The sequence below is a fragment of the Wyeomyia smithii genome, chromosome 2, assembly GCF_029784165.1.
Source record: "Wyeomyia smithii strain HCP4-BCI-WySm-NY-G18 chromosome 2, ASM2978416v1, whole genome shotgun sequence".
NCBI classification, from domain to species: domain Eukaryota; kingdom Metazoa; phylum Arthropoda; class Insecta; order Diptera; family Culicidae; genus Wyeomyia; species Wyeomyia smithii.
Window position 1 is genome coordinate 197,963,857 of NC_073695.1, and position 15,174 is coordinate 197,979,030.

General features: G+C 29.0%; 2 protein-coding genes across 4 annotated transcripts in view; one reads left to right on the forward strand and one right to left on the reverse strand.

Annotated features, from left to right (window-relative positions):
* The window catches only part of LOC129720023 (E3 ubiquitin-protein ligase goliath), a 194,575-nt gene that overhangs the window by 62,800 nt on the left and 116,601 nt on the right, over nt 1-15,174 (reverse strand). The window lies entirely within an intron of this gene.
* Nucleotides 8,950-10,396, forward strand: LOC129720024 (titin-like). The gene is made up of 2 exons (XM_055671436.1): nt 8,950-9,007; nt 9,078-10,396. Exons 1-2 carry the CDS (start codon nt 9,002-9,004, stop codon nt 10,275-10,277), a joined length of 1,206 nt encoding a protein of 401 aa, XP_055527411.1. The 5' UTR covers nt 8,950-9,001; the 3' UTR covers nt 10,278-10,396.

The window sequence follows — 15,174 nt, forward strand, 5'->3', positions numbered from 1 at the left end:
TTATTATTATTATTATTATTATTATTATTATTATTATTATTATTATTATTATTATTATTATTATTATTATTATTATTATTATTATTATTATTATTATTATTATTATTATTATTATTATTATTATTATTATTATTATTATTATTATTATTATTATTATTATTATTATTATTATTATTATTATTATTATTATTATTATTATTATTATTATTATTATTATTATTATTATTATTATTATTATTATTATTATTATTATTATTATTATTATTATTATTATTATTATTATTATTATTATTATTATTATTATTATTATTATTATTATTATTATTATTATTATTATTATTATTATTATTATTATTATTATTATTATTATTATTATTATTATTATTATTATTATTATTATTATTATTATTATTATTATTATTATTATTATTATTATTATTATTATTATTATTATTATTATTATTATTATTATTATTATTATTATTATTATTATTATTATTATTATTATTATTATTATTATTATTATTATTATTATTATTATTATTATTATTATTATTATTATTATTATTATTATTATTATTATTATTATTATTATTATTATTATTATTATTATTATTATTATTATTATTATTATTATTATTATTATTATTATTATTATTATTATTTTTATTATTATTATTATTATTATTATTATTATTATTATTATTATTATTATTATTATTATTATTATTATTATTATTATTATTATTATTGTTATTATTATTATTATTATTATTATTATTATTATTATTATTATTATTATTATTATTATTATTATTATTATTATTATTATTATTATTATTATTATTATTATTATTATTATTATTAATATTATTATCATTATTATTATTATTATTATTATTATTATTATTAATATTATTATCATTATTATTATTATTATTATTATTATTATTGTTATTGTTATTATTATTATTATTATTATTATTATTATTATTATTATTATTATTATTATTATTATTATTATTATTTTTATTATTATTATTATTATTATTATTATTATTATTATTATTATTATTATTATTATCATTATTATTATTATTATTATTATTATTATTATTATTATTATTATTATTATTATTATTATTATTATTATTATTATTATTATTGTTATTGTTATTATTATTATTATTATTATTATTATTATTATTATTATTATTACTGTTATTATTATTACTGTTATTATTATTATTATTATTATTACTTTTATTATTATAATTAATATTTATATTATTATTATTATTATTATTATTATTAATATTATTATTATTATTATTATTATCATTATTATTATTATTATTATTATTGTTATTGTTATTATTATTATTATTATTATTATTATTATTATTATTATTATTATTATTGTTATTATTATTATTATTACTATTATTATTATTATTATTATTATTATTATTATTATTATTATTATTATTATTATTATTATTATTATTATTATTATTATTATTATTATTATTATTATTATTATATTATTATTATTATTATTATTATTATTATTATTATTATTATTATTATTATTATTATTATTATTATTATTATTATTATTATTATTATTATTATTATTATTATTATTATTATTATTATTATTATTATTATTATTATTATTATTATTATTATTATTATTATTATTATTATTATTATTATTATTATTATTATTATTATTATTATTATTATTATTATTATTATTATTATTATTATTATTATTATTATTATTATTATTATTATTATTATTATTATTATTATTATTATTATTATTATTATTATTATTATTATTATTATTATTATTATTATTATTATTATTATTATTATTATTATTATTATTATTATTATTATTATTATTATTATTATTATTATTATTATTATTATTATTATTATTATTATTATTATTATTATTATTATTATTATTATTATTATTATTATTATTATTATTATTATTATTATTATTATTATTATTATTATTATTATTATTATTATTATTATTATTATTATTATTATTATTATTATTATTATTATTATTATTATTATTATTATTATTATTATTATTATTATTATTATTATTATTATTATTATTATTATTATTATTATTATTATTATTATTATTATTATTATTATTATTATTATTATTATTATTATTATTATTATTATTATTATTATTATTATTATTATTATTATTATTATTATTATTATTATTATTATTATTATTATTATTATTATTATTATTATTATTATTATTATTATTATTATTATTATTATTATTATTATTATTATTATTATTATTATTATTATTATTATTATTATTATTATTATTATTATTATTATTATTATTATTATTATTATTATTATTATTATTATTATTATTATTATTATTATTATTATTATTATTATTATTATTATTATTATTATTATTATTATTATTATTATTATTATTATTATTATTATTGTTATTATTATTATTATTATTATTATTATTATTATTATTATTATTATTATTATTATTATTATTATTATTATTATTATTATTATTATTATTATTATTATTATTATTATTATTATTATTATTATTATTATTATTATTATTATTATTATTATTATTATTATTATTATTATTATTATTATTATTATTATTATTATTATTATTATTATTATTATTATTATTATTATTATTATTATTATTATTATTATTATTATTATTATTATTATTATTATTATTATTATTATTATTATTATTATTATTATTATTATTATTATTATATTATTATTATTATTATTATTATTATTATTATTATTATTATTATTATTATTATTATTATTATTATTATTATTATTATTATTATTATTATTATTATTATTATTATTATTATTATTATTATTATTATTATTATTATTATTATTATTATTATTATTATTATTATTATTATTATTATTATTATTATTATTATTATTATTATTATTATTATTATTATTATTATTATTATTATTATTATTATTATTATTATTATTATTATTATTATTATTATTATTATTATTATTATTATTATTATTATTATTATTATTATTATTATTATTATTATTATTATTATTATTATTATTATTATTATTATTATTATTATTATTATTATTATTATTATTATTATTATTATTATTATTATTATTATTATTATTATTATTATTATTATTATTATTATTATTATTATTATTATTATTATTATTATTATTATTATTATTATTATTATTATTATTATTATTATTATTATTATTATTATTATTATTATTATTATTATTATTATTATTATTATTATTATTATTATTATTATTATTATTATTATTATTATTATTATTATTATTATTATTATTATTATTATTATTATTATTATTATTATTATTATTATTATTATTATTATTATTATTATTATTATTATTATTATTATTATTATTATTATTATTATTATTATTATTATTATTATTATTATTATTATTATTATTATTATTATTATTATTATTATTATTATTATTATTATTATTATTATTATTATTATTATTATTATTATTATTATTATTATTATTATTATTATTATTATTATTATTATTATTATTATTATTATTATTATTATTATTATTATTATTATTATTATTATTATTATTTTTATTATTATTATTATTATTATTATTATTATTATTATTATTATTATTATTATTATTATTATTATTATTATTATTATTATTATTATTATTATTATTATTATTATTATTATTTTTATTATTATTATTATTATTATTATTATTATTATTATTATTATTATTATTATTATTATTATTACTATTATTATTATTATTACTATTATTATTATTATTATTATTGTTATTATTGTGATATTTTTTATGAATATTAATATGAATATTAATATGAAATCGATTTTTATCATTTTTATCATTAGCATCATCATTATTACTATCATTGTTCTCATAATTGTTTTTATTTTACCGTAACAATTGTCATTATTAGCATTATAATTATTATTATAATTTTGTTATCAATAAGGTTATTCAATTATATTGAAACTAAACTTACCAAGAGTGCGGATTACAATGGTTCCGTCTAAAGAAAACTGTGCTAGCAGGCCCAACACATGGCGATGATGCCGAGAAGCGGAATCTACTTTTAGAGACACAAGTTTACCTTTTATCTCCTCGCGGATTTGCTGTTTGACTCTTTCGGAGCAATTTAGTATATGGGTTTTCATTTTCCTAGCGTCCACCGACTCACCGATAGCTTGAAACATAGGTTCTAGGAGTCCATTCATTCCTTCCCATTCAAAACATGACAATGGGAGGTGATGATACGTTACTAATTTTTTTAGCGATTCGATTAGAAGTTGTCTATCGATGGCCATCGGTCGCTTCGCAATGATCCGGGGTTTTTTTATTTCATCCGCTTGTTTTTTAACTAGTCCAATTTTATCAGCAAGGGCAGCATGTTTGGTGCGAATGTGCCTTATGAAATAGTTAATATCCAATTTCTTCTGAACGTAAGAACACCCTCGCTCTTTACAAATAGCTTTATCGCCATCCGACATCACATAGTTCATTGCTATTTCGCTCATCGTCACACAACCGCGCTTTCTGATACCAGCAACTGCAGCAGCAGAGCTTTGTCCAGTACTAACTCCGGCACGATCCATATTCAGTGACGATTTCAATGAAACTGAATTCGATCGTTTCAGTTCTAGAATGACACAGCACAGACGATGACGATTGAAAAAACTGACTAAGTTCTGTTCATTCGTCAACTAAAGCAATTTGTGATTTGCAAGCGGAAGAGGGAGGAAAAGGAGAGAGCGAAAGTTTATTTTTGTTATAGTCATGTAGAACCCGAAGAGTGTTCATCCTCTCTTCGACAAACTCCAGCCGAATTGAATGTTCGGAGTATCAATAGCAGGTGGTGAACTAGAGGGTTTTCATATTCTTCTGTTGAGAATTCATTCGAAATTGTTGAGGCCTGTCCATATGCCTAGCGTCTACACGCTTCGTGTCCCGCCCCCCATGAACGCTACCGAAAGCCGATCGACGAGCTCATTGTTTTTTAGCATGAAGTGCTAAAATGGAATATGGCACAGACTCATGAATCACGAGCCGTACTAAGTGTATAAATGTGCAGACATAGTTGAGGTTATAAAACGCGGCAAGTTGCAGAGTAAACCAGCAAGAGACTGTAGCCTCCGAAATATGACCCACATTCGACAACGGTTGTTCGCTGTCGAGGAAGATGCACGAACTACTCTGTCTTTCTACACATAGTTGTCCAAATTTCTATGGAGTTTCCTATGAACATGAGTTAACAATCGTTAGAACGATAGTACTGGCGTACGAGAAAACGGTAGAGCGGTTCCCAAGACCGACAAACATAGTCATCTACTATTCGTTCGGCATTGTAGATCAAAGTAAGTATGTGGTCACGGTGCTCCCACAAACCGTTATTATAAAAAAAAATGCACCAAAGAATCTGAGTACGCCATTCGATTCGTTATGACGTCCAAAATCTCTGGTTAAAATTTTAAAAACATCGTACGGTACATTTTTGAGTAATGACCTTTTGAAGGTCGTGAAGTACAAAAAAGTGATATGAAAACAACGAAATACTCAATGTAAAGCACGTTTTTCAGCCACAATTTTATGAAACAACTTCCAAAATAGTTTCTAAACATTCCAAGTATTATATTTCAAGACATTTACAATTGATGGAAAGATTTATTTGAAAATCCCACAGTACACAGTGGTCTTAATTCGGAAAATCGTGATCGTTCTAGATTTGACTATGAAAAATTGATTTTATGTACTCAATGTCTTTAGCAAAATTGTTTCATAAAACAAGGCCTTACTTTTGGCGTTTTTTTGGTTTTTCGATCAATCCACCTAACAGTTAGATACAAAAAATTTTATTTTCTAATTTTCAATATACTGGATTGCTTCCTTCAGCAAAGTTGTGGAAAATTTTAAAAGAAAAACAATTGCTGAATACTGCAATGTCCTACTCGAACTATTCGATGACTATTCGTACGGCTCGTGATTCATGAGTCTGTGCCATATTCCATTTTAGCAAAGTCAAATCTTTAGTCAAATCTAGAACGATCACGATTTTTCGAATTTAGACCACTGTGCACTGTGGGATTTTCAAATAAATCTTTCCATCAATTGTAAATGTCTTGAAATATAATACTTGGAATGTGTAGAAACTCTTTTGGAAGTTGTTTCATAAAATTGTGGTTGAAAAACGTGCTTTACATTGAGTATTTCGTCGTTTTAATATCACTTTTCTGTACTTCACGACCTTCAAAAGGTCATTACTCAAAAATGTACCGTACGATGATTTTGAAATTTTGACCAGAAATTCTGGACGTCATAACGAATCGAATGGTGTACTGAAATTCTTTGGTGCATTTTTTTTATAATAACGGTCTGTGGGAGCACCGTGTGGTATTATTTGATGCTGTTGCTCTTGCGGGAGCCAAATTTTGAATGAGCATAGATGCAAGGATGCCAGCTTAGCTTGACCTGAATTCCGTAAACTTGTGAAGTTATTAAGTGCACAACTAAGTTCTCATTGTTTGTCAATAAATGGCACTATCAATGGATAGTCGATTTTGACATATCTAAAACGTTATGAACCAAGCTGTGACTTACGGTGAATACGTTAGTGATCCGGTTACTTTTAGTGACATGGGTTATTGTGTTGTCGTCATATACTCCTAGTTGTGAGATGTCTGATTTTTTGCCGAGTAATCGTCAATTGCGGAAGTGTTAATTTTCTCATTTCTTTCAAACAAGACGGTACGCCTGCTTTAAGTGAACCAACGTACCGCGATTGGTTTTGTCGCTTTAAAGACGACTGTCTGCGTGGAGGAAGGCCGGAAACCTTCGCAGACGCTAGATTGGAAGAATCGATGAGGATCTAAGCTTAGCCTAGCTAGAATAATTGTACATATCAATGGTTGCTACTCCGTGATTGATCTAAATTAGTAAATTTGCACAGTGAATCAACTGAATAGGGCTGCGAGTGACCGACCATTCTCATTGAACAAATTTTAGTAGCTCAATATTTTCAATGATCAATAACGTGATCGTCCTTGCAATTAGGTGGGAAGCAGGAAGGCATGTTAGTGTTACCTTCGCTGTTGGAGACCGTGGTATCCTCTGCATCTCCACAAAATCACAGAATGAAGATTTTTTTTGTTAGTTGGGATGTGATCGTATGAGCGATTCTATTGATGCGAGAGCGATTCGCGCCCATCTACTCGACCCCCAAAAGCAAACAAATGTTCACGAAGTCAGTTAATTCATTGCGAAAACCAAGCGATCAGTATCGCGACAGGGACTCGCACCAAGCGAGGTGGAGAGGAGCCTGGGAATAAACCTACGCTTGGGTTCTTTAATGAAATTAGGCCTGCTTCTACAATGCAGACTCTGTAACCTTGCGACTACCAGCTCCTCTTAGAAGAATCGATGAGGATCGATGCGGGATGCAAGAACAGCTTGCTCCGGTAGTCCGGAGTCAAGCTATTTCCATGCTTTTTTAAATATAAAATTGCATTTTAATAAAAGAGAAACGATAGAAAATTTCCAGAGCACACCGCTGGGTGATCGTTTTTCCGTATTCCGTATATCTACGAAAACTTCCGTAGGGTTGACTCCGCTGCGTACATTGCGACCGTTTACTGCTTTTACGCATGAATAAAATGTTTATACCCTCTCTTTATATCATCGGCGGTGGCGGCTTAGAAAACATTTTGCTTCAGCGCTGGCCGTTAGTTTTTTTGGCGGAGGCGGTGTGTACCGGCGTGCTACTAATTACCACTTTTAAAACATTGCAAAACGTGTGCTTTTGAGCGCACGTGTTCGGATTTTTTTTTCAATTCAACTGTCACAAAAGAAAAATGTCTGCGATCACGGTTGACAAAACGTCAGCAATAAAAATAAAAATGATTTGAAATAAATATGAAACGATTTCAGCCTTCATATTAACATTGAGAGAATGCAAGTTGTTTTTTATTTTTTTGATTTTCATTTCTCCGTCTAAAATTTTGATACTACAAAAAAATAAAAGGCGCTTTTATTCAACGACAGTCATGTTAAAAATTTAACAAAAATCTACGCAGGCAGAATTTCAACTCAATATTCAATACTGGCAAAACTCAAAATTCATAGTTCGCATTAAATGAAAAGTTAATTACCTCGGTTTTTCGTCTTTTGTTGGGATATTTTAGATTCGAGCTATGAAGACACATCTACTTATAACTCTGGTTCAGTGTTGATGGTTTTCTAGTAATTATACGTCTTTTCGCTTAAATCACAGAGTAGTGTCTGTGATTACTTACAATTTCAGAAGAGATACATTCCTCGTGTTTAGCGACCCAACAACAGGAACGGGATTACGATTACAAACCGTTCGCAATGTCGATGGAGCCTCACCGGTATATGATTAAATTCAATAAATTTGAGCCGCAACATAGAAAGGAAAATACACTATTCATCAGTTTCGGTCACCTATTGTCAGTAAACACATATCAAACTATGTCATAAAACTGTTCATTACATTGGATGCCATAAACCCCATCCTCGGAAACCTCTGGCTCTGGCTGGTTATTTATCAGTGATAATCACTCTGGTTAAAAACCAGTGACCCTAAAGCGCGACCCGAGTTTTATTTTCTTGATTTTGTTTTGTCTGGCCAATAAACTCTTTCACCAAATCTGATGAAATCGAGCAGTGCGTTACCAAAAATGCCAACGGAAAAGCGCTCTTAGCAAAGTGATCGGGATGAAGAAATGGCTACACTATAAAGGCTTACTGGCCACCGCAGAGAAACATCATTCAATTTCGATCGTTCACCGGATTAAGTTGTACACCCACAATAAGTGAAACCGGTACCAGTATGAAGGTTTGTGTGATAAAAAAATGTGTTGTAGAAAAATGAAGTTAGTGCTAGTTAAATTTCTATTTGTCCACAGAGGTTTGTAATTCTGTCCATGGCTATTGCCATTGCACTGGGCGCGGCTATCGATAAACCACAGAAGGAAGTGGACGTCAAACAGGACGATGCCGTTGTGGCGGAATCAAGAGTACACGAAAAACATAGTGATCACCGTTATTCTCATGAACATCGCATGGGAAGCGATTATAAACCGTATTATGGGCACAGTTCCGATGAAAGTCAAGAGGAACAGGTTTATTTCTACCCGGCTCCTAAGACGAACAGTTGGAAGAACAGCAAGACTGGTTATCTTATGACGAAAGTTCCATACAAAGTTGAAATTGAGAAACATACCATCATTGAAAAGAAGGTACCAGTGCATGTAGATCGTCCAGTTCCTTACGCAGTTACAGTTGAACGGGAGGTTCCAATTTATGTCGAAAAACGAGTCCCTGTTCGTGTTGATCGCCCGGTTCCATATGCAGTGAAAGTCCCATACCCAGTCGAGGTTGAGAAGCAAACCCCAGTGTACGTTGAGAAAAGGGTCAACGTTGATCGTCCAGTTCCATACCGCGTCGAAGTGGAGAAGAAAGTTCCAGTCGTCGTAGAAAAAAAGATCCCAGTGCACGTCGACCGTATCGTAGCCGTTCCAGTGGAGGTGGAAGTCCCAGTACTCCACAAGGTTCAACTTGAAGTCGCCAAGCCATCTACTGTCCCGAAACCTTATCCGGTGTACATCGAAAAGGAAATTGTCAAACATGTCGAGCGGCCGGTGCGTGTAGAAGTGGAGAAGAAGGTTCCAGTTCCAGTTGTTCACCGGGTCGAAGTTCCGAAGCCATATGCCATCTACGTGCAACGACCGGTTCTTGCTGAAAAGCAGCAACACGATGACCATCATCATCAGCAGAGTGAACATGAACACAAAGCTGAACCCGTTTCACTAAAAGTAACCGGATACGTGTCGGAGCCGCTTCACCATGATAAGCATGATGAGGAATCCCATCACCAACGTAAAGAACAACAAGAGCATCACGCTCATCATGTCGCTGAACACTTAGTTCAGCACAAGGATGAGCACGATGCTAGCGAAGAATATCATCATCGTCATCAGAATCAACACCATCAGCATCATGATCGTTACGAACACCAGCAAGCAGCAAATCATCATCACGATGCCCACCATCAACACAACGATCATCATCACATCCCCCAAAACAAGCGTGAGTCTAAACAGTGAGACGATTGATTCGTTAAATTAGAACAATCGAACCTATAACTACTTCTCTAGTCTATAACTCTGTGCTCGGGCGGCCCGGATGTTTGGCACAGAATGATCCTGTTAAATCTAAATGTTGTTATTTGTTCTTTAGTATAATTATTCATTAATGAAAATGCTGAAAGTGGTTTTGATTAGTAACAGAACAATGATGACATCCTTTCCAGTCTACCGACGATGGGGTAATTTTCAAATCTTAGATCATAACCTTTCATATAGGTTACAAATTATAGCACACAATAAATCATCGTCATACTATACCATGCTTCACATAAGCGGATCTTACTTAAATTGATCCACATGAAAATGAAATTTGAAATCGTGTGTTATCATAATTTATTCCTTGTACTAATTCATAGATTTTTCATAGATGAAAAATCAATTTCATAATGTCGAAAAACCTTAGTGGCTAGGGACATCAAAATTCACAGGAATGGGTGAATAGCTATAATCTTACATTTTTCAGGTTTAAGCTTTTGGAGTGCACATGTGTTGACCAGTGTAATTCAACAAAAAAAAACAGTTTATTGATGGAACGTCAAATATCACGAGAAGTTGGTCGTCGTGATTCCATAGAACTTTTTCTCCAAAACCAGCAGATGTTGTACCAGTTCCTCTTCTTATTAGAAATTGAACAAGGTATCAAGTGGTCCAAGCCGAGATGATACAGTTAGCCTTGTGAGCTAATTCAGCTTATTCTATAACCGAAATGAGCACCTCACGGTCTAAAAGATGAAAACTTCACGAGTTTTTTTTATTATTTTCTGTGAAGTGAGAATAACGTTGAACAACGCAATCACGTCTATAAGTCGATTGCAACAATTTTTAACACGATGCCACTCCGAGTTAACGAATTCGGAAATTTGCTGATAGAATTTGTTCTATCTCAGCAATTTAATTTACAATAGCTCTACATACCGATGACTCACTTTTCACTGATAGCAGCGAATTGTAAATATTGAGAAGAATCACGAGACGATAGTTATCGGAAGAGAGAAACGATTGCAGTCACTCGAACAATTTATCACTCATTCTTTCTCAATGTTGACAATAAAATGGATTTTTGTTTTTCAAAATTTTTCTTGGTATTATAATCAAGCAACACAGTGCACTTTTTTTCGATGGTTTTATTTTCATCGAAACTTTGTTTGCTGATTCATCTTGGTCGATGTCGAGAATAAAAACGTGACTAAACAGGCAAAAATCTGTTCAAAAGTTACAACAAACTTTAACAAATCGACAGGAGAACCTGTATTTAACAAACAAACCTGCAAATATGGTAACATTAAGTCTTCCGTTTTTAGTTGTTTTACCGCTTGCAGTTTTTTTTCCTCTCTGAGTTCTCGGTTCACAATAAAATTTTATAGTTATCACCAAGCATGGAAAAGTTCACTCACTAGCAATATTTCATGCAAATGTGTTCTTTGATTTATCAGTTATCGTTCAACTATTTCCACTCGCGTACAAGTTTTCCATAGAAACGCTGCTGATTGTTTTTCGCTTCTAAGAGTTCCGAATACCATAGAAGGAGACTGAATGATTCAAACACGATAGTATTTATTGTATCCAAGTTCACTTGCATTCAACATTATCGCGAGGAGCTTTGAGATATTATCGCCAGTGATACAAAATTATGAATCCAAATGAACGTTAGATTGCGTTCAATTGTTTGCTTGCCGGAGCAAATAGGTATCATCAATGCTTACGGAAATTGTAGCATGGTGCATTAGCATCTGATACTTGAAATCACCAAGAATCATCGTGGTATATCACGGTGAAAGCACGACGTGGAGTAGCCGAATTACGCCTACAAGCAACCAACATTTGAAAGAATCATTGCGATCGCTTGAGTGCAATCGTTTACGATTCTTTCGTGAAACACTCGATAACTTATCACGACACTCTCACCCATTAAGTGATTCAATCCAAAGATTTTCGTTGCCGGGTCAGTCGTATTGGAATAAAATAATGCATTAGCAATTGAAGTCGATAAGAAAATCAAAAGAACATGCATGATCTGAATCTAAAAGGATTTTCTCATGAGAAATCTCTGATACGATTTTGACAATCTTGGTAATATACTCTCGCTGCCACTTGTCATCTCTAACTTCCTTGTTGTGCTAACTACTTATGATGATCGGGTCTCAACGTCGGGAGTTTTGGTTATATATTAACAGAGAAGCCATAAATTTTGCTGAGTTTTCGACTGTTGGGATGTTGTGTACTTATGTTATACTTTCGGCTGAGCAGTCACAAAAATTTTTAGAAAGACTTATTTTATACTATCCGACGTTTCGTCACTGGTCAGTGACATCTTCAGGGGAAACTGCGGGGATTTATTACATGATTACCAAACGAGAGCTTGATTAGTTGAAGGAAAAGACGGCACTCATTAATCATTGCATACTATACAAACACAGCTTCGACTTCAGAGGAACAGTGATAGTAGACCATAGCAACCGTACCCAAATACTCCCATTCCTATAAATGTGCCATATACACAACACACCCAACACAGTCAACAAACGAGTTGATCTCGATGGACTTAACACAGCTTACGCAGCAGTTCTGTCAAGTGTCGTGTCCAACACAAACACTCCAGCCAATTAGTTCTTTCTCTGTTCTTTCAATCTCCTCACCAACAACATCGATTTCCTACCCCTCTCAGATCCAAACTACTACCCATCAGTTCCCATCCGCCCTCGCAATAGGTCCACAGCAAACAGAGTTGTAAGCATTTTATAAAAAAAAAATTTTGTTACCACCAATACTATAGAATGTACCCAAAATCGCCCAAATCAGTATTGACGATAAGCTTTAAAAAGCATCTTGACAAGGAACGAACAAATAATATGTAAGTCACAGACACAATAACCACAGACAATCAGCTAGACTATAACTATTTGTAAAGCTATGCTAAAAGCCTCTAATCATGTAATAAATCCCCGCAGTTTCCCCTGAAGATGTCACTGACCAGTGACGAAACGTCGGATAGTATAAAATAAGTCGTTCTAAAAATTTTTGTGACTGCTCAGCCGAAAGTATAACATAAGTACCTAACAGAGAAGAGTTTCCGTACGCTTCCGTTTTCCCGCGTATGACAGCGTTTGATCTGGAGCGGAAGGCTGAGCTATTAAATGCGGTGTATCGCCGCGAAGCTAAGTATAGCGGCCATAGAAAGGCAGTATATCGAAAGTATCTGACCATGAACAATCCAGGAATAAAGACGAATCGGAACAATTTGCATCGATCACCTGAATCGATTGAAAACTCGGTACTCTAACTCTACTTGAACCGGCTCGCGTGGGCATTTTGTAAGTCACAGTCCTACAAGAAGTATAGTGACCGAAGACGAGTGAACATGAGTTCTAAGCGATAGATTCTATCGCGGGAACGGCTTGCAAATACCACATCTACTACAGTGGCGGCAACAAGATGAACGAAACGTCGGTTTCATCTTACAAGGAAATACTACAAGGTATGCATCCCTAGAGGTTTGTGGAAAGGTGACGTAGGACGTAGTATTGATAGGCAACACTACCGCTTTGATTTGATGGTCGTTATTGTAAAACTAACGATGCATGAATACATGAAAGTTTTACACTAGTAGTAGTTGCGAAAATTCTCATAACTCTCATCTTCAAGCATTTATTGTTCTAAAAAGAACCGATTCCATAATCTTCACTGTTATGTGACAAACTAGACTGAAGCTGAATTTTCTACACGCAGTCGCAGTGTCGAGTTCAGCGAAGATTTTTGCCATTAAGGCGTGGCCATACAGCTTGGAGAAAAAGGAACAAACCAAAACGCTTTGTTGAGTCAAATTATGTAGGCAGTGGAATTTATTTCGTCCATGTTATTGTTATATGTGCTCGGGAAGCAAGCCAATAACGAGGGCAATGTATGGGAAAGCTTGACCTTGGAACTTTTCACCTTTTTTCACCATTCACCAATGCATACTAATGCACTTCGAGAGTGCCTCAATAAATATCATAAATTATACGACTAACCTGCAATTGTTTACTGTCGAAATGCTAACCCAGCACCGGAGCACCTAGTTCAATAAATTTGCACATTTGGTTTTAGCGTGAAACCCTTAAAACGTTCTAATCTTGCTTTTTTTCACACCGCTGTTTTTTGTCTCCCGGTTTTGTCTATATTCTCACGCCGGTAGCCACTAGAATGTTTTCCACGAATATCGGCACGTACGAGTCGCGTAATCACTCAAACTACGTATACTTTTCTCTTTACACCTATGATCATCGAGATCGTATCTAATTTTTACAAAAACTCGACCAAAATGGGCTAAAACTTGCCCTTGAAGTGTAGCACGTCGCGAAATTACCGTTTTTGCTTTTTTCTATTTTCAACTCGTTTGCACCTTTCAAACTGTGCGCCCGTGTTGGCAGCAAAGTCAGCACACTGCGCGAGCATTTAGAGCATATAGTTTGAAATGAGTTGTGTGAAGCAGTAGAATTTTCATTTGTGAAGTGTGATTTTAGTGGTTTTTGGATCATCATGCTGCGTTTAACTAAACTAAGAAGAGCAGCGGTTGCTCGCGCGAACGCAAAACAAAATGAAGAGAAATCTTGTTGATCCTTTGGCATGGACATATGAAAATCCGTGGAGCAACCAGTTAGTAAAGTCATCAATCGGATATAAAATGAGAAATGGAAATATTATTTTAGATAGAAGCGTTCTTATCGAAGCACGTGATTTACGTGATGACTGAAATTGCGTATGACGAATCTTATTTTCAAGAGAATATCGAAACAAAATTTCAAACGGTTTTCGAGAATTTCGTACTCTAAAAGATTATGCACGATCAAATTTCGATCAAAGTAAAACAAGTAATATA